Here is a 21127-nt window from a genome sequence, read left to right on the forward strand (position 1 = left end):
AAACACAACATACAATTGATATTGACGTGCAACAAACAGTGTAAAAATTAAAAAGAATAGAATCCATGTCCCTTATGTCTTACATTCAACTTCAGTACTGAAATAATGTTTCTGGATGAATTAACAGTGAGGATTTGTATAGGTCGGCCAACAGAAATTACGTTTTACTACACTGAAAGTATGTATGTATTCATCAATATGTTTATTTGACCACCCATCCGTTCCCAGTGATTCTCAATGGGTAGGCATGTAACGATTCACTCAACTCACGATACGATTCGTATCACCATACTGTATGAGGTTCACGATACGATTTTTCACGATATTTTAAACAAAAAGATTACCGTTTTTAAAATGTTATATCATTTATCTGTAACTACATTGCAAAAGTAGCATTACTTTTGACAGTGATGAAACATAATTACCTTCCTTGATGTATTAATGAGCATCAACGACCATCACCTGGGCACAGTCACAGACACACACAGCTCCCCTCTACAGTGCTCTACTGAAAGTGACTCTCGCCAAAAGCACTTGAATATGATGATATGATTAAAGCTCACATTTCACATCACATAAATAATTAAATAAAATGTTATTATTATTATTTTTTTTGAAAATTGATTTTATTTTATTAAATCGATTCATATCGTCGGGATTTATATCGATATATATATATCGATAAAACGATATATCGTTACATGCCTAGAACGGAGCGTTTTTGTTTTTGCAGAAATCCGTGAATGGCTTCGTTTCCATTAAAAAGCATCCCGTATACAGTTGGAGGCCATCGATATTGTCCTTTTCTTTTTGCTGAGGTTTGCGTGATCTGCGCAAAAGGACAGTTAACCCATTTTGGGCGGGAACCCCTTTTGGTGTTTTAAACATTATGTTATAATTTAGCTATTGAAAAATAGCAGATCTACAAGCTCATAGCGCGCCACGAGCTTGTAGGTCTGCTATTTTTGAAAAATCGTGAAAATATTTATTTCAGAAAACTGGAGGATTTAGAAGGATTTTTTAAAAATTTTGAGGTCAGGCCTAAATGGGTCAAATGATAGGGACAATATCGGCGGCACCCAACTGTAGGTTGAATTCAAGTTCAACATCCTTAATCCATTTGAACATTAACCGTACAGCATTGGGCTTTTTTTTTAAATTGGACTAAATGAAAAACTAAAAAGCAGGCCTACTTTTATAATTACTTTAAAACATTTGCAGGGTGGTACATGACTGTTTCTAGATAATCATGCATAGGTGTATACAAAAACATCAACATTTAAATTTACTGTTTAACAGATAATGAAATAAACAAAAGTCTTCAACTCTTTCAAGATAACTGGTCTTTACAATTTTATAAAAAAATGTAAATGTTTTTTTTTTTATAGAAAGAACATCAGTAATCATTAAAATACAAAAATCAACAAAAACAAAAGGAAGGTTCCACACACACAAACACACACACACACACACACACACACACACACACACACACACACACACACACACACACACACACACACACACACACACACACACACACACACTTTTTAGTTTTCTAACCCCAAAAACGAGACCACATGGGTGAATGGATTGCAATTTAACACATCAACAAAACTAATTTGAAGTCTAATGGTTTCACTCAGCTTCACAAACCCTTTTGGTTAAGTAGTTATGTCATTACTAAAGTGGCTGCCAGACCTATTATGCTATTACAACAAACATTTAAAAAAGCACTCATGCTTTATACACAGTACCTTAGAATTCACCAAATTTGAACACAAAAGGTTTGCACAAAAACAAATTCTAAATGTACGCCATCAGGTACACAGCAGTGAAGAGTAATGTGTATGAATGTGTTCACGTCAACACCATGTCAACTATTTTGTTAAGCGTTTTTTTACTTTTAGTAGCTGTGAGACTATACAATCAGCCAGAAGAATACAAAAAACAAATTGTTTCAAAAAAGGTTATTCTATGAACGTGCAATATGTTTATCATTTTAAGTTATGTACTTGCATTGGGAAAGTGAACAGTGAACACATGCATTCTATGTAGTAAACATTGTTTTATAACTCCCTTTTCAGTACAGTAAATTCAATAGTACAGAGTCACTCAATCATGTCAAACTGGCCACCACTGCAAAATTGCAAATGTACCAGACAGTCATTGTCATGAAACCTGCTCCAATACAGGAGAACATTGGTGGCAGTGATGACGGGGACCAAATATTTTACTCTCGTCAACAAGTATGACCAACACTCACCCACATAAGCACGACCGACCACCTGTACGCCTCCTGCTCCCCAACCCAACTGTACCCCTGCGGTAAACATGACAGCATTGTCAAGTAAAAGAAGTCAGAGAGGGGGAAACACCAGTGGCCGTAGGACAACAATAAAAACACAAGCCTGAGACAAGGGCATGCTACAGTAGGACTACAAACACATGCAGGAGAAGGGAAGGACAATGCAGGTGGTTGTAAAGGGTCAAAGAACATGTTGTGTTGGAGGAGGAGGTGGTGGTCGTTTGTTTTTTCTCCTCTTGGAAGGTGTTAGTTCGCCACGGTTCGGTACAGTTTTACATTATTGTAATTACTGTATGTGGGGGCCAATGGCTTATTAAAAGGCGTCTTCATTTGATATCGGTATGCCTTTAGAGATCCTTTCTCCGTGTCCTGTCATGTCAACCGATCTCATCCACCTCCCCAGGGGAGACCTTTTGATAAGGCGGCTGTATAAAACGGAGTAAATGGGTTATGTTGACTGCTGGCAGGAATGACCCCACAACTAGAACACACCAGAAGCCCTCTCTGCATCAGGAAAGAGCTTCATCCTCGCCCACATATGGCAGGTCCATACTCCTCATGCCATCGGCGCTCTCCTGTTTCCTAGGTAACCAGAAAAACATGTCCTGTCAATTGTTATACATAACAGCAGAGACAAGCGCAAGCATAATGCCTGCCCCTTGCCCACCGAAACCGATGGGAATCTTTATACCGTTACATAATGTGAGACACGATGCACAGTGAACGATAGCTGCATGGCAAGCTCTTGCTGAATATTCTAGTCAAGGACAAGAAAAGGATTGTTTGGGGCAAGTCTGTTATTATGGGGTCACATGCAAAGGAATACATATCAAGAGGATAAAAATGATGCAACTGAAATTATACATTTCAGTTGTTTTCCCCCTGCAGAACTGTTCAGGCAGCAATTACCATGTGTACTATTATTATAGCCAAGCTCACAGTTTCACCTAATGCTCATACATGCAGCAAATCTTATGTGGGTCAAAACAGTCCCAACCACTTCAATACATTCTGACTTCAGACCCTCCGTCGCTGAAATGCGACGGAGGGTCGATGGCGGGTCTGACCAGTGACCACCACCTGAGGTGGTCTGACCACCACCTGACACTAGTCAGTAAGCGACATGCAGTGTTGTTTTCGTCGACTAAAACTTAAATATACTGACAATTTCGTCAACAAATAAAAACTAGACTAAAATGTTAGGAAGGGACTAGTGGACAAGAAATCCAGTATAAGTAATTTTACACTTGGTTGCATGCTAAAATATCAAGAGACTATGACTAAAACTCAAATCAAAATTTGCTGCCAAAAACACTGGCGACATGGGCTGGTATTGACCGGCCCAACATGTCCATTAAATAAACACTCAACATGGCTCTGAAGCTTTGGACTACTTGACCACTACACCATGGTGGAAACAATGAAGCTTTGGACTACTTGACCACTACACCATGGTGGAAACGATGAAGCTTTGGACTACTTGACCACTACACCATGGTGGAAACGATGAAGCTTTGGACTACTTGACCACTACACCATGGTGGAAACGATCAGTTCCCATGTCATGCCCATGGTCTTTAAACTATACCGCTGCTTAAAAAATATATTTGGTTCCATTGACACCATAATAATAATAATTCTGTCCCCAACAAAAAACACCTCACCTCTGTCTGTAGCATAGCATCAAATGTGGAGGCGAAACAGCACGTCGCCTTGTGGTTAAATGTTTTTAAAACCACGTTAACTGGCTTAGATGCCAGTCCAAATCAAAGTAATTGGATCGATACTACTACTACTACTAGTCTGACAAAATGGAACTATGGCTAATTTATTACAGGACAACATGTTTATTTCGAGCCAAACAAATACACAGATTCCTCCACTACTGGTTGCCATCAATGCTGCTTGTTTCATGTGATCCCTCGAAACAAAGACCGAAATATTCTCTTCTTTTTTTAAATGTTTCTTTTTTGGCGGCTTTCGCCTTTATTTTATATTTTTTATAGAGGGACAGACAGTAGGCTGACAGGAAATGGGGGAGAGAGATGGGGGGAGTGACATGCAGTGAAGGCCGTCGGGATCGGGAGTCGAGCCCGCGGCACTGCACTGCCAGACTCGGGCTATACTGGCCAAGGTGCCTGGACCGCTGTGCCACGGCCCAGGCCAAGACCGAAATATTCTTTACTTTCTTACTTGCATCAATGGAACCAAATGTAAAAAAAAACAATAAAAAAAAACATTGGTGGTATCCTTTAGTTTAAAGGGTGACTTTGAAGTTATTTTACCTGTATTATTGTTTTGTAAGGATGAAAATCTGACATCAACCGTTTCACTTTCAAAGGCATGTAAAACGCATCAGGATGACGCCTTTTTTCATGTAGGCAGGCCAAAGTGTTTCCAAGTTTTTGAGACAGAACCCTTGAGACAGAAGTGTTATGTCAGATTTTCCACGTGCCCTCCTCACAAAAGGACGATAGGATTCAGGGTTAACAGTTGGTCAAAGTCACCCTTTTCTGTGTGCAAGTATAGTTTCGTGCTACTTTAACACAGTTTTAAAATAGGCAGGCAAGTACTGTAAGTGCTGGCACAGTCCTAATATTATCCTTTACCTTTTTTGGTTACAATGAATGTAGCAGTGTTTCACTTTGCCTCCTCTGCCTTTGCTGGTGGGCAGGAGACGGAGGAGAGAGACAGTAAAGGTCTACCATACAGATCTGGGCCTTCCAAGGTCCAAGCAGCGTTGTTTTTGTCGACTAAAACTAAGACAAAAAATGTCCGTCGACTACCTTTTTTTCACTGACGAAAACTAAATGGAAACTAAATGAAAACTACAGCTATGATGACTAAAACTAAGACTAAATGTACTGACAATTTCGTCAACAGATAGAAACTAGACTACAGTGTTAGGAAGGGACTAGTGGACAAGAGATCCAGTAGAAGTCATTTTACACTTGGTTGCATGCTGAAAATAGCCGATCTACAAGCTCACAACGCGTCGCGCTGCGACACGTTGTGAGCTTGTAGATCGGCTATTTTCAACAAGTGTAAAATTACGCCAATACGACGGCATCAAGGCCCGCCAAAATACATTTCAGCCGACAAGATGAACTGCAGATTTAGTCGACTAAAATCTTATGACATTTAGTCGACTAAAACTAGACTAACATTCCAGGTGACTAAAATATGACTAAAACTGAATGAAGTTTCATTCCAAAGACTAAACTAAAATAGAAATTTGCTGCCAAAAACAACACTGCTTCCATGTTACCTATAAACAACTCTGTGAGCACCATGACCGAACAGAGCATCACTTATCAATGCGGACGCACATGAACATGCATTTGTTTAAACGGTGCAATGTATCTTACTACGGTATCTGTACAGAAGAAGTAAGGTCTAAAAGAACAGAAAACATGCAAGGTAAGGTACCAGGTCGTCTCGCCCCTTTTCCAACTCGCCCCCGCGAAAAGTGAAGACGGCTCGCCACAGAATTTCGAAAAGTGAAGACGGCTCGCCACAGAATTTCGAAAAGTGATGACGGCACGCCCCGAACGGAGCCGTGGAGACGGGTGGATTTTTGAAAATGACTCAAATCATGAAGGCAGCGTGCAATTTACGTGGAATCTTTCGGCTACTATTGTGAATCAGTGGACCATGACAGCTTAAACACAACTCTTCTTTACTTTCAAAACTCAGAGTCAATAATAAGGCAAAGCAACATCATCACACATCATGTTGTATGTATGTCAAGACTGAAGGGGCGACCGCTCTTCCCGTTGGGGCGACCGCTCTTCCCGTTGAGGCGACCGATCTTCGCCGCTTTGGGCGAGTTGGAAAAGGGGCGAGCCGTCTCGTATTCCAAGGTAAACGTGTCGAAATCCAGTAAACACATTTTTCTATTTGACTTGTCGTTGTCGACACCAATTTTTCTTAAGTCTGCTCAATTAATTCACAGGATGGTTTTAATCCCTCACCATAACCTTGATGTCTAGCATAATTACATCGATATTATGACAGCTACAGTAATATCACACACACAACACGAGAGAGGTGCTGAGTGGAATGCAAATCTCCGCCAGGAGGAGGCACGCCTCACAATTAATAGATACACGGACACATTGACATCAGTGTGTGTGTGTGTGAGTGTGTGTGTGTGTGTGTGTGTGTGTGTGCGTGTGTGTGTCTCTCTCTCTGGCCCCTTTTCCACCGGTTGGGAATCGATTCGGTTCTTTTTGATTGTTAGTCCATGAGCCAGACCTCCAAAATTGGAATGTTAACTATTTATGAATTGAGCGTGCAAAACCACACCCATATTAAATTGTTTATAGGGTCAATATACAGTAAGTAAATTAATATATGATAATCCTTCCACAGGAGTAGCTTTTTCATATTTATCACACATTTTGCAATTTTCACCTACAGTTGAATAGGTAAAAATGTAATTAATAGTTATCACAATTAAACGTCCCCAGTTGATTACTTCCACAAAGACAATGATTTATTGTATTACAAATCTTCTGAAATTGTACATTTAAATATGCAAATTAGGCATTATATAGGAAAATGTGCAAAAAATTGAAAATACGAAAAAGCCTACTGTGGAGTGTTAGCATACATTTAATCCTATAAACAATTTAATATAGGTATGGTTTTGCCCATTCCATTCATAATTAACGTTCCAATTTTGGAGGTTCATGCACTAGTAAGAACCAAGAAGAACTGAACCGGTTCCCATTGGGAACCAACCGGTGGAAAAGGGCCGTCTGTGTTCCAACGTGCATGCAACGTGTACGCATGGTCGGTGTGTTGTTGTAAATGTATGTTGGTGTTAACCAGACGTGGGCTCTAACTAGGGCATTCACTTCTAGTCATTTTTACTAGTTGACTAGTTTACTAGTCGACTAGTCGACTAGTTGTTTAACTACCTATTATGTAAAAACTAAAAAAAAAAAACGTTTTGCTTTTTTTTTATAAATATTTGTACATTGAAAATCTGTGTACATGGTGACTATAACTATAATCTACCTGATCTTGAGGCCTACAAAATCGGGAAAAAAATAACTAGTATCAACTAGTCAACTAGTACCAACAAGGTCGACTAGTTGCTTAATGCCCTAGCTCTAACCCATTTAGGCCCGACGTCGAAATTTAAAAAAGTCTTCGAAATCATGACAGTTTTCTGAAATACCTGTTTCCACGTCAGTGGTGCTCAATATTTCATGTCAAAAATTATATGTAATTGGCCGCCGACCCCCCATCTGAAAATAAGTTATTCCAGGAACCCCTCAGAAGCAAAGATTTGAGTTAAAAACGTTTGCTCTGAATGAAAGAAGAAAAAGATTTGCGCCACATTTTCACGATAAAAAACAAAACAAAATAGCAGATCTACAAGCTCATAGCGCGGCACTCGGTGCCGCGTTATGAGCTTGTAGATCTGCTATGTTTCAATAGCTAAAGTATATCATAATGCTTAAAACACCAAAAGGGGTTCCCGTCCAGAATGGCTTTAAATGAACAGCGCCTCTCTCCTGTGCAATTGTGCACGTGCCCACGTGTCACAGGTGTGCAGGGTATGTTGTCACGTTTATAAATATGGAGGACGTTGCTGCTAATCAGATGTGGCGGCTAGCTGTGGCCGTGGACAGAACTGAACAGAACCATGTCTCTCTGGCAAAATTGTAAAACAGTCGATAGTGCTGTGGTGTCGAGGTACAGACACATGGTCTCTCTTTCCCGCTCTCTTCCTGAAAAATGGTGTAAAAACAAGTCGATAATGTATGGTGTTGGATTACGCGCACCCTCTATCTCTTTCTCTCCCTCTCTCTGTGTGGTGTGCAACTGTGCATCAACCGTGTGGGCAAACAAGTGACACAGGATTGGCGCTCAGTAATGCTGTGTGCATGTCTAGTGATTGACTAGTACCGCTCCATAAGCCTAAGTGGGATGTCATCCCACAGGCTGGGACGGACGGTGGATCTCAGATTATGAATTCACAAAACTGACATAGCTGTCGGTGAGCAATGTGAAAAATATTCACATTCTTGGCCTTGCTGCATGGCAGCTGATCGGTGTAGGTGCAGTGAAAACAATACCGTAGCCTATGTGGCTATGGCTACATTAGTCAGAGAATTGAGCCTTACCTGAGCATTTGCCCTGGAGCTGACAGACCTCCCCGGTCTTCTCTGCGTCCCCAGTCAAAGGGATTCCCAAAGGAGCGCTTCCTTAGCATGGTTCTGACCATTATCTGTAAATAAGAGGGTATAGAACAAACACACATTCCTGAAGTCTTCTAGCATGGATTCTGCCAAAGAATTGTTATTATTAACCCATTTAGACGCCACATTTTTACGATTTAAAAAAAATAGCAGACCTACAAGCTTGTAGCGTGCCACTCGGTGGCACGCTATGATCTATGGCGTACACTACAAACTGCGTCGTGGTCTGTCCACGCCGATTTTACTAGTTAGATAATTACTCATGGATGTGTTTTGACCGTGATATTCATTAAACCAATTAGTATTGGCTCCCACTGCCTTTAAGAGGCAGCCGTGCCTTCATTTTTATAGTGGTATAATGGTATTTAAATGATGGATTTGGAGGAGATGCAAACTGCTGAGGAAAATTGCATTCTGTCATCTATGGGAGCAGCTTTACTAAAGTGATATAATGAGGTCAGGAGACGCGGGGCGGGGGAGGGGAAACAAAATCTCTCTCCTCACTGAAACGTCTCATGGAAACGAGGTGTGTCCAAACGCCACTCAAGTCCACACTCATGCCCAACAGACCTCTGTGATGTCCCGACCTATCAACTTAATATTCAACATGCTTTATTCTTTTATGAGTGGTGCAACCACTCCAACGAACAGCAATGTCTGTGACGTTAGGGTAAACGCGTGCGTTTTGTGCGCGAAAAGCCTGGTGTAGCCCGGCCGTGACACGCGGCAAAGGCCATCGGGCTCGGGAGTCGAATCCGCGGCACGCCGTCCAGGCTGGTTTGGCAGCCTAGGTGCCCAGACGGTTGAGCTAACCGTCCAGGCCATTCACATGCTTTAGATGCCACCCTCAAAGCCCCACTTGAATATTATGACCACGAGTTACAGAGATACATAAGGAATGTCAGGATTCTATGGATTCACAAACATTCTTACATGATGAGAGGTATAAGAACACATTCTAATCAGGCTATTTATGGAGATATACAACATGCATCTTTTTTTCTCTCCTCTCTCTGCTGCTTTGCACCGGGCAGATAATATATATCTCCTCAGACACAGAGACAAAGAGACAGGGACAAAAACAAAACCTCCGCCCTTGCAGAGATAATAATTGCTCAGGTAGAGAACATCATTTCACAAGAGTATCTCTGGTTCGGTGGATGTCAAGATTATGAATTCACAGAATGTGACACGTTTGTCTAAATAAATAATATCTTCCTAAAAAAAAAACAATTTGTGAAAGCTTACTGGCAATGTACACATGAGAACCTTGTCGCACACTGCCAGTGATTTTCTAAATTAGTCACGGTCACACAGATTGAGGGAGAAAACAGCCTCTCTACCCCTTTCTTTGCCTTAATCGCCAGGCCGAAGTCACTACATAGTAACACTGATTAAAGAGCATACCGTAGTCCGGCAGCCGAGGTGGACGGGTCGGAAATTTGGTATAATATAATAGTCTTTTTTATTGGCCTAAAATATTGTCTATATACATACATACATTCATGAATCCACTTGCTGACCGGCTGTCACTATTGGGCAATTTGTTTTATAGAGGTTTCTTGTGACCCTACCATTAACATCCTATGAGAGGCAAAGATATCAAATATCAAACTTTCCTTTTGCTTTAAGTACCATGTGACATGTCAAACTAGGGGGTTTTCATGATTCTGAATCCATTCCAAGCATTAGTTTTGCACAAAATACACTCCTTGGGCTAAAAACAGCCATAGCCACTTGCCCAATAAGAGGGTATAGAACACACATTTCTTAAACCTGCACAGAAAGGTAAATTGTGAATCTGCTCAAACTGTTGCTAGTTTATTTACATCTGAAAATATGGCCATGCTGTAAAACTTGATTCTTAGTCCGGATTCTTAGTACAGCATAGTATAGTATATATGTATAGTTTATATGTACAGTGTCATTATATAGATATGTTCTAGCTACGTTCTTAGCTTACGCATGTTTCTTGATAAACGCTTTTTATATATGTGATGTATTCCCATGCTTTTGTTCTTGCTTAATGTAAGTCGCTCTGGATTAAGAGCGTCTGCTAAATGCCTAAATTGTAAATTGCCCAAAATGTGCTGACCTCATCACATTTGTGCTGACCTCATCACATTTGTGCAAAACTAATCCACTTTATCCCATTTTGGGTGGGAACCCCTTTTGGTGTTTTAAGCATTATGTTATACTTTAGCTATTGAAAAATAGCAGATCTACAAGCTCATAACGCGGCACCGAGTGCCGCTCTATGAACTTGTAGGTCTGCTATTTTTGAAAAATCGTGAAAATGTGCCTCAAATCTTTGAATATATATTATATAATATATATAATATATCTTTGCTTCTGAGATCCCTGGAATAACATATTTTCAGATGGGGGGCGGAGGCATATTACATATCATTTTTGGGGTCCTTGACATGAAATATTGAGAAAAGAATTTTTTTTTATTTCGATGTCAGGCCTAAAATGGGTCAAACAACGGTTGCCGGACTATAGCACTCTTCCTGTGAAAACTTGCATTTTTTTATCTTACCACTGTGGCCAGGCTAGGAATGTGTTTGACAGAGTTCTCCACCTCCTCCTCCGTCACTTCGATCACCATACAGCAGTTGTCGTCCTCTGGCGGTAGAGGCTCCGCGCCATTCCTCGTCACCCACGGCTGAACCTGGACGTGAAATGAGGCACAGAGAAGTGTTGTTTTTGGCAGCAAATTTTGAAATTTTAGTTTTAGCCGTAGTCTCTTCAATAGTTTTCAGTTACGTTTTCGTCACATTTCAGTCACCTGGAATGTCTTAGTGTTAGTCTAGTTTTAGTCGACTAAATGTCATGTGATTTTAGTCGACTAAATCTACAGTTGATTCAGTCGACTAAAATGTATTTTGGCGGGCCTTGATGCCGTCGTAATGGCTGATTTTACACTTGCTGAAAATAGCCGATCTACAAGCTGTGAGCTTGTAGGACATAGAAAAATAAACAGGTTAATGTATACATCTAAACCCCGATATTACAATAACAACTATTGCCATTACCATGGTCAGTAATATCATCAGGTTATTAATGTTAACATTATTACCATTATTGATTGATCAAGATGCTCTATCAATCTATCATTTATCATCATCATATAATTATCGTCTTTGTCTTCATCATGTCTATGGTACATTGTCCAGAGTTAGACAGCTCTAGGTAAGATCTTCAGAGAACCACCAGGACCAGTGTAAATGTATGGAAAGAGTGTGTCAGTGAACCTGTGTGTGAAGGTGTGTATTCTGTTTTGACCCAAATAAGATTTGCTGCATGTATGAGCATTAGGTGAAACTGTGATATGAGCTTGGCTATAATAATAGTACACACAGTAATTGCTGCCTGAACAGTTCTGCAGGGGAGAAAACAACTGAAATGTATAACTGCATCATTTTTATCCTCTTGATATGTATTCCTTTGCATGTGACCCCATAATAACATACTTGCCCCCAAACAATGTGTTATGTTGAATGTTGAATATTCAGCAAGAGCTTGCCATGCAGCTATCGTTCACTGTGCATCGTGTCTCACATTATGTAACGGTATAAAGATTCCCATCGGTTTCGGTGGGCAAGGGGCAGGCATTATGCTTGCGCTTGTCTCTGCTGTTATGTATAACAATTGACAGGACATGTTTTTCTGGTTACCTAGGAAACGACAGAGAGGGGCAGGAGCTTGCATCCAAAATGTGATATAAATAATACACATTTTGTGATGTGTATACGCCACGGAACCCTTAACTGCTCATGAAGAGCAGGCAGGTGATTGGAATATACAGCAGCTGTCTCTGTTGGTGTGTACAAGGGTTAATGAGATACGGCGTGCATTGTAAAACACTTTGAATGGTCAAATTCCACACTGAGACAATAAAAAAAATCTAGCTTTTCCCATTCTGTTCACTCTCTTGTTCCCTACACGTTGTCTATTTGTCTTGTCTATACTTTATAATATATAAAAGACTGTCCTGACTTCAATACATTCAACCAATTCAGTTTGTGTGGTCTATACTGAATCAGGCACACAGTGCGTGTGTGTGCGTGAACTTTGCAACAGGTCTGTCAAAGCTCCACCCCTCACCTGACTTATCTGGGACGGTAAGATTGCACTTTGGATCAAACGCACAACTTCCAGTGAGGAGGACAGACTGTCTTTCCATCCACAGCTACAGGAGGGAATATTGACCCAGACCACTGGAACAACCTGCTGCTGACTCTGTCAACTGAATGGACTTTAACAAGAGCCTGCACGATTCACTGCGAAAGTAAACTTCAGGGAACCTTCTAGAAGACAGAGTGTTACCACAACTGACTGGCTGGATTTCCTGTCTTGAGCAGAGTGTTTGTAGCTTTACTGAAAAGGCAAAATGGCTGCCAAGGTGTCTCTTTCGGAAGAGGACTTTTCCTGTCCTGTGTGTCACGACGTCTTTAAAGATCCTGTTCTCCTGTCGTGTAGCCACAGCTTTTGCAAAGACTGTCTACAGGAATGGTGGAGAGGGAAGGAAATAAAGGAGTGTCCCATTTGTAAGAAGAGACAATCAAGGGATTCACCCATAGACCTGGCTCTGAAGAACCTGTGTGAGGCCTTCCTACAGGAGAGACTACAGGAGAGACTGAAGAAAATGTCAACAGGGTCTGAGGTTGAGGATCTCTGTGGTCTGCACGCTGAAAAACTCAAACTGTTCTGTCTGGATTGTCAACAGCCAGTGTGTCTTGTTTGTCTTCATTCAGAAAAACACGCCAACCACCGTTTCAGACCCATCGATGAAGCTGCTCTGGATCACAAGGAGGAGGTCCAGAAATCACTGAAGCCTTTACAGGACAAACTGGAGGACTTTAATAAAACAAAAACAAACTATGACCAGACAGCAGAACACATTACGTTCCAGACACGCCACACAGAGACGCAGATGAAGGAACAGTTTAAGAAGCTTCATCAGTTTCTACATGATGAAGAGGAGGCCAGGATCACCGAACTGAGGGAGGAAGAGCAGCAGAAGAGTCAGATGATGAAGGAGAAGATTGAGGGTCTGAACAGAGACATATCAACCATTTCAGACGTGATCAGAGCCATAGAGGAGGAGCTGAAAGCTGAACACATCTCATTCCTGCAGAACTACAAGACCATGATGGAGAGAGTCCAGGTCACACTGCAGGACCCACAGCCGGTCTCAGGAGCACTGATAGACGTGGCCAAACACCTGGGCAACCTGGCCTTCAGAGTCTGGGACAAGATGAAGGACATTGTCTCCTACACTCCTGTCATTCTGGACCCCAACACTGCCCATCCATTATTCACCCTGTCTGATGATCTGACCAGCGTGAGATGTGGAAAGAAACGGAAGCTTCCAGACAATCTAGAGAGATTTGACTGCTATGGCAATGTCCTTGGTTCTGAAGGCTTTAACTCAGGGAGTCACAGCTGGGATGTTGAGGTTGGAGACAATACACACTGGGGAGTAGGTGTGTTAGCAGAGTCCTATCAGAGGAAGGGAGACACAGGGGGTCCAATCTGGAGAATATGGTTACATGACGGTAAATACACAGCAACCTCCTCAGGGTCATCCACTGTTCTCTCAGTGAAGCAGAAAGCTCAGAAGATCAGAGTCCAGCTGGACTGGAATGAAGGAAAGCTGTCATTCTGTGATCCTGATACTAACACACACATACACACCTTCACACACAGGTTCACTGACACACTCTTTCCATGCATTGCCACTGGTTCTGGTGGTTCTCTGAAGATCTTACCTAGAGCTGTCTAACTCTGGACAATGTACCATAGACATGATGAAGACAAAGACGATAATTATATGATGATGATAAATGATAGATTGATAGAGCATCTTGATCAATCAATAATGGTAATAATGTTAACATTAATAACCTGATGATATTACTGACCATGGTAATGGCAATAGTTGTTATTGTAATATCGGGGTTTAGATGTATACATTAACCCGTTAAAGGGGAATACCACTCATTTTCAACATTTTACTGTGTCATTAATATACCAACCTAGTTGTTGTTGAAATAATAAAACAGTCCCCCCATTCTGTGTTGCCTAGAACTGGAGGTCTGAAAAAAATCATTAACATTATGAAGTACATCTTTGTGATGTCACTGAGATGTACTTCATAATGTTAATGATTTTTTTCAGACCTCCAGTTCTAGGCAACACAGAATGGGGGGACTGTTTTATTATTTCAACAGCTCTAAGGTATAATAATGACATTGTAAAATGTTGAAAATGAGTGGAATTTCCCTTTAAGACCTGAAGCAGATTCTACCAGTGTTGATTTTGTCGACTAATACTAAGACGAAACTGAATTGTCAAAGAATCGATACATATACAGTATGATACTTTTACTGTTTACTTACTTTACTTTTTCATCATGTAATTATTGTTTTATTTAGTGTGTAGAGAGAAATATGTTATGTATTATGTATGTACCTTAGATTTTTGTTGAAATTATAGATCTGAAAGACAGAAATCTACTGTATGTATAGAAATGATTTGGAAAATCAAATAAACATGATCTACCATACAACATCGGTGGAATTTGAGTTCAGTTGCATCAATATTGACTCCCACGTTTAAGACATTAAAAGTTACGTCATTTTATATGACGCTGAGCACAGGTCAGTATGTTAAATATTACAGAGTTTTATAGAGTCTATTTCTGCCCGAGGTTTCTTCCAGTTAAAGCAGCACTACTATATGTAACGTTTCTCTTCTACCCTGGATTTGAACCTGGTTTCCTGCACAGACATTTTTACCATTGAGCCGGCCTGCTTGCTCAGGGGATAAATTGTATCTTGACCATGAGGTCAGAATTCGTGTCAGATCCTGTGTAAATGTCTCAATAGAAGAGCAGGGAGACCAAATGCAACCACCACAGTTATATTGCATTAACACACTCTATCATACAGATTATATATGTTATATTGCATTAACATACTCTACCACAGGTGTGGGCAACTTTGATGATGGAGAGGGCCACAATATTTACACACTCACTCCAGAGGGCCTACAAGCTCAAAACATGTCACAGTGCGACGTGTTTTGAGCTTGTAGATCAGCTATTTTTGCTATATTTTAATTGAAATCCTGATTATAATTGTTTTGCTATTTTTGAATTGGAATCCTGAAAAGTTATTTTTTTATTTTATTTCAAATGCATTTAGTTATACTTATGTTAACTTTATGAACGTAAATGCAAATTCATTGGACGCAAAAAAAAAAGACAATGAAATTCTAATACTAGTCATTCAGCTACTAATATAAACTAGTAATTAAAGCGGGTCATGTTTGCATGTTTGGAATTGTAACAGCTGAAATCAATAATATATCAGTATTCTAATATTAACCTGAGGGCCACATTAAGTGATGGTGGGGGCCGCATGTGGCCCCCGGGCCTCCAGTTGCCCATGTATGTGGTAGAGCATACATGGGCAACTGGTGGCCTGGGGGCCACATGCGGCTTTGTAGTAGCCACGGGGTAATCTAGGAGGTGGATATTGCTCTTGTCTTCATGTCTTTATGTATGTAAATTGTCTTGTTCTTTGTGTTATGTCGAATGTGTGTATATGTGTTCTGCATACTTGGCTGCTGGGTCGCAAGACAAATTTCAGTGTGAACTGACAATTAAGTACTATATCATATCATATCATGTCTTCGCATTGCCCTGGACATAACCAACCAAAATAACCATTTCTGACGAGAGGTAAACGCGGTCTGTGCTAAATGCTGCTGATCATTGTGTGTCACAACAAGAAGCCCCCACACCTCACCGATAACCCGGAAATGAAACGATATGCTGAGACTGAGACTGAATAAGTAGGAGTAATATATGAGTAGTAATATATTACACTCCAGACGGTGCATCCGAGCAGTGTTGTTTTTGGCAGCAAATTTTGATTTTAGTTTTAGTCTCTTGAATAGTTTTCATTTAGTTTTAGTCACATTTTAGTCACCTGGAATGTTTTAGTGTTAGTCTAGTTTTAGTCAACTAAATATCATAAGATTTCAGTCGACTAAATCTACAGTTGATTTAGCCGAACAAAATGTATTTTGGCGGTCCTTGATGCCGTCGTAATGACTTGCTGAAACCAAGTGTAAAATGACTTATTCTGGATCTCTTGTCCACTAGTCCCTTCCTAACATTTTAGTCTAGTTTTTATTTGCTGACGAAATTGTCAGTATATTTAGTCTTAGTTTTAGTCGTCATAGCTTAGTTTTCATTTAGTTTCCATTTAGTTTTCGTCAGTGGAAAAAGGTAGTCGACGGACATTTTTCGTCTTAGTTTTAGTCGACGAAAACAACACTGGCACAGAGGCCATGGACAGTTCTCTCGGTTCAGTGTGTCTTACATTCTCATATTGACTCATGTATTGTGTACCTTTAAACACTTAAGACATATCCTTTCATTAAAAACCTATTGTGGCAAGGTCATTCGATACAGTCTATGGTCTATGCATACAAACCTATTTCCATTTACACAGATCATTCAAAGGAGAATTCCATACTAGAAGGCTTTCTTACCTATATTTGTAGTTGTTACGTCCCCACCAAAGAGGTCCAGGTGTTATTTTGTGCAAAAGGTGCATTATTGGCTATTTCCCCTAATATAAGCCCTCAATGGAGGTTTTTTGTTTTTGCTAATTCGCTTATTTCCATCGAAATAAGTGGTAAAGTGTGCTGCTTGGGATACTATTTACATTATGATATACAATTTCCACCATTTGAGCGATGGAAATAAGCGAATTAGCACAACACCCCAATTCCCCATTCAATTCAATGCAATTCATTGAGGGCTTATGGTAGGGGAAATAGCCAATAATGCGCTTTTGCACGAAATAACACCTGGACCTCTTTGGTGGGGACGTAACAACTACAAATAAAGGTAAGAAAGCCTTCTAGCATGGAATTCTCCTTTAAGATGATGCATTACAAAACTGCGGTATATACTAGGCCCATTCCCACTGCATGCAAAGCCGTTAATCCACTAGCAATGTTCCATCCATGTTGGTCTCAATTGCTGTCCCAACAACAGCCTAAGCCTCATTTTGTCCACTTTAATTTCCTTCTGTTCGCTCATCACTACACGGACATAGTGTCGTGATATACAAAGAACAAAATGACCCCTTTTGGTGTTTTAAGCATAATGTTATACTTTAGCTATTGAAAAATAGCAGATCTACAAGCTCAGCGCGGCCGCGCTACGAGCTTGTAGGTCTGCTATTTTTGAAAAATCGTGAAAATGTGGCCCAAATGTTTGAATATTATTCTTTCAGAGCGAACGTTTTTTAGCTCAAATCTTTGCTTCTGGGAGGTCCCTGGAACAACATACTTTCAGATGGGGGTCAGCGGCCAATTACATATAATTATTGGGGTCCTTGACATGAAATAGTTTGAGCACGACTGACATAAAAAAGAAACATGGGGTTTTTCAGAAAACTGTCAGGATTTAGAAGACATTCGTAGAATCGTCCTCAGGTCTAAATGGGATAAACTAGATAAATAAAAGAATCGTCTTTGGATCTTATGATGCCAACCTTAATCTGTGGGATTGATATTCTTATGACGCCAACCTTAATCTGTGGGATTGATATTCTTATGATGCCAACCTTAATCTGTGGGATTGATATTCTTATGACGCCAACCTTAATCTGTGGGATTGATATTCTTCTCTCTGGATTTTTGTCCAACATCTTCAGCAGCAGATCTTTGAGATCGTCTGATATGTCAGCACTGTTGAAACAGGAAGTATTAGTATTAGGTTTAGTTTAGTTTCGTGATATTCAAGTGCATCTGTATCATTTTATTTTACAGACGGCACGAGTGGCCGTGTGCCCCCCCTTGCCTCTGGGCGCCCCCCCTTGCCTCTGGGCGCCCCCCCTTGCCTCTGGGCGCCCCCCCCTTGCCTCTGGGCGCCCCCCCTTGCCTCTGGGCGCCCCCCCTTGACTCTGGGCGCCCCCCCCTTGCCTCTGGGCGCCCCCCCCCTTGCCTCTGGGCGCCCCCCCTTGCCTCTGGGCGCCCCCCCTTGCCTCTGGGCGCCCCCCCTTGCCTCTGTGCCCCCCCCTTGCCTCTGGGCGCCCCCCCTTGCCTCTGGGCGCCCCCCCTTGCCTCTGGGCACCCCCCCTTGCCTCTGGGCGCCCCCCCTTGCCTCTGGGCGCCCCCCCTTGCCTCTGGGCGCCCCCAACGCAGTTGTCTGCGTAGCGCTAGTAACGCCCCTGACAACTACACATTAATTAAAACAACATAAAAATATATAAAAACATTTCAAAACTGAACATAAGAGTTCATGTCATCTCTTCTCTTGCATAGGAATGCCTCCCCGAGTTCATGTCCTATCTGCCAGGGAGACTAGAGTTCAAAAGTCTGATTGCCTGCTGGGGAAAGAAACTGCTCCGCATCCTTTCCGTCCTGGCACTGATGCTCCTGTACCGTTTCCCAGATGGTATAATAATAATAATAATAATAATAATAATAATAATAATAATAATAATAATAATAATACGCTCCCGGCGGATCTGCCGGGAGCTTCCTATACCATAGAAAGCATAGGTGGACCCCAGGCTACTTCGACACCAACTCAGGGGGAGCCCACAGGGATCAAAATGGGAAATTTCCGGTTCCCAAGCGGCCTCTCTATACCTCCTGCGCCACTGCCGCCCCACTGCTGAAAATACATTGAAATATCTGTGCCTGACCAGCACAGCTAGACAGTCAGCATGAGAGAACGGATCGCTCTCTCAATCCATGCCACACGCATGACATATTTAACACTCAATTCAGAACTAAGGATGTTGCTATGAATATCTTCAAAAAAAAACGTTATTTTCAAATCCAGCTTTGGGGGTGTGGGTGGATTGTCATTCTGAAAACAGGAAGGACACAGCGTTCCACAAACTTGGAAAACACACAGAATGTCAGATATCTCTGCTGTCGGGAGGAAACCTCATAACTCCAAAATGTTCATTTTTCAGGAAATTAAGAAAACCATATATTTGTTAAAACAAAGCAATACAGCCTCATCAAAGTTGGTGTTGTAACTTCATATATTGTCAATTACTTCCATGAGAGGGGGAGAGGTGGTGGAGTTAGTTGCTTTAGCAGACATTTTGAGGGTCCAATGGAGTTAAGAGGTTTTGTCCAAAGCACTTTTTTACTACTTTCCATTGGGTCAATATTTTCGAAACAACACACAGACGTAAAGGGTGTTCAATAGCACTGATTTATGCCAACAAAAAAAATCAAAAACCTCAAAAATGTAGTTATGCGGTTTCCTCCCGACAGCAACGATATATACATTCACTGGAACAAAGGGCAGACATTAGTGCTACTGTATTGTATTGCATGTTCATTGAATGACAAGGAGGATTATATACTCACTGCTCTGGCAGTTCTACAGGCTGGGTCTTGATCTTCTGATGAAGGCTAAGGATCCGCTCATCCATAAACGGACACTGAATGAAACCAGAAGAAACTTGTTTTCAATGGAAGACAAACTGAAAATTGTCACCATTCAGGGCGAAAAATCAAGCAAAGCTCATTCAGGGCGGGAACCCCTTTTGGTGTTTAAAGCATTATGTTGTACTTTAGCTTTTGAAAAATAGCAGATCTACAAGCTCGTAGCGCGGCACTCGGTGCCACGCTACAAGCTTGTAGATCTGCTATTTTTGAAAAATCATGAAAATGTGGCGCAAATCTTTGAATATACTGTATATTCTTTCACAGCGAACGTTTTTAACTCAAATATTTGCTTCTGTGTGTGTGTGTGTGTGTGTGTGTGTGTGTGTGGGGGGGGGGGGGGGTCACTGGAACAACATATTTTCAGATGGGGGTCGGCAGCCAATTACAGAATAGTTTTTGGGGTGTCCTTGACATGAAATAGTTTTAGAACCACTGATATAGAAATGATTTAGGAGACATCTTTTAGAATCTGATCTCAGGTCTAAATGGTTTCATTAAAAAGTAAAATCAGTTTTATGTGAAGATGTCAACTCACCACTCCGAAAACAAAACAATAAAGTGTCACTCCCATGGCCCAAACATCCAAAGCCTAGAAGACAAATTAAGAATGGGTTACATTTATTGCCACATCTTTTAAAGTAGTCCATATCAAATCAAATCAAATCAAATCAAACTTTATTTATAAAGCACATTTTTCACAATCAGAAATGTTGACAAAATATAAGCAAAACAAAAAAGAGCTAAGATAAAACAAAACCTAAAATGGACTCAAGAGGGAGTGAAAGCCAGGGAGAAAAGATGAGTTTTAAGGTGAGATTTAAAAACATTAATGGATGGGGCAGAGCGAATATGAAGAGGCAAGCTCTTCCAGAGCCTAGGAGCCGCAGCCGCGAAAGAGCGTGCGCCCCTAGTGCTCTTCTTTGTAATTCGGCCCTCTAGCAGTACCTGATCGGCGGAGCGCAGAGCTCTAGCCGTGGTTGTAGGGTTTCACGAGCTCGGAGATACTCAGGGGCCAGCCCATTTAAACATTTAAAAGTAAATAACATGACTTTAAAATCGATTCTAAATGAAACCGGGAGCCAGTGAAGGGAGGCCAGCA

At 41.1% G+C, this 21127-nt stretch overlaps 3 protein-coding genes across 5 annotated transcripts in view; 2 read left to right on the forward strand and 1 right to left on the reverse strand.

Annotated features, from left to right (window-relative positions):
- ak3 (adenylate kinase 3) overlaps nucleotides 1-21127 on the forward strand; it is a 465380-nt gene that overhangs the window by 53827 nt on the left and 390426 nt on the right. The window lies entirely within an intron of this gene.
- camkk2 (calcium/calmodulin-dependent protein kinase kinase 2) overlaps nucleotides 1155-21127 on the reverse strand; it is a 37464-nt gene continuing 17491 nt past the window's right edge. For all 3 annotated transcript variants that reach the window (XM_079524495.1, XM_079524497.1, XM_079524496.1), the window contains exons 12-17: nucleotides 20564-20617; nucleotides 19948-20021; nucleotides 18216-18303; nucleotides 11066-11197; nucleotides 8449-8552; nucleotides 1155-2890 (exon numbers count right to left, since the gene is read on the reverse strand). In XM_079524495.1, the coding sequence (XP_079380621.1) occupies nucleotides 2818-2890; nucleotides 8449-8552; nucleotides 11066-11197; nucleotides 18216-18303; nucleotides 19948-20021; nucleotides 20564-20617 (525 nt within the window). In that variant the 3' untranslated portion in view covers nucleotides 1155-2817. The remainder of the gene's footprint in view (nucleotides 2891-8448; nucleotides 8553-11065; nucleotides 11198-18215; nucleotides 18304-19947; nucleotides 20022-20563; nucleotides 20618-21127) is intronic.
- LOC306939795 (nuclear factor 7, ovary-like) lies at nucleotides 12442-14619 on the forward strand. Its single transcript, XM_079524501.1, has one exon. It carries the CDS (start codon nucleotides 12920-12922, stop codon nucleotides 14312-14314), a length of 1395 nt encoding a protein of 464 aa, XP_079380627.1. The 5' UTR covers nucleotides 12442-12919; the 3' UTR covers nucleotides 14315-14619.

Source organism: Electrona antarctica, assembly GCF_951216825.1.
Source record: "Electrona antarctica genome assembly, chromosome: 16".
NCBI lineage: Eukaryota > Metazoa > Chordata > Actinopteri > Myctophiformes > Myctophidae > Electrona > Electrona antarctica.

Coding starts and splice junctions, on each gene's coding strand:
- LOC306939795 (XM_079524501.1), top strand. CDS start 12,920: ATGGCTGCCAAGGTGTCTCTTTCGGAAGAGGACTTTTCCTGTCCTGTG.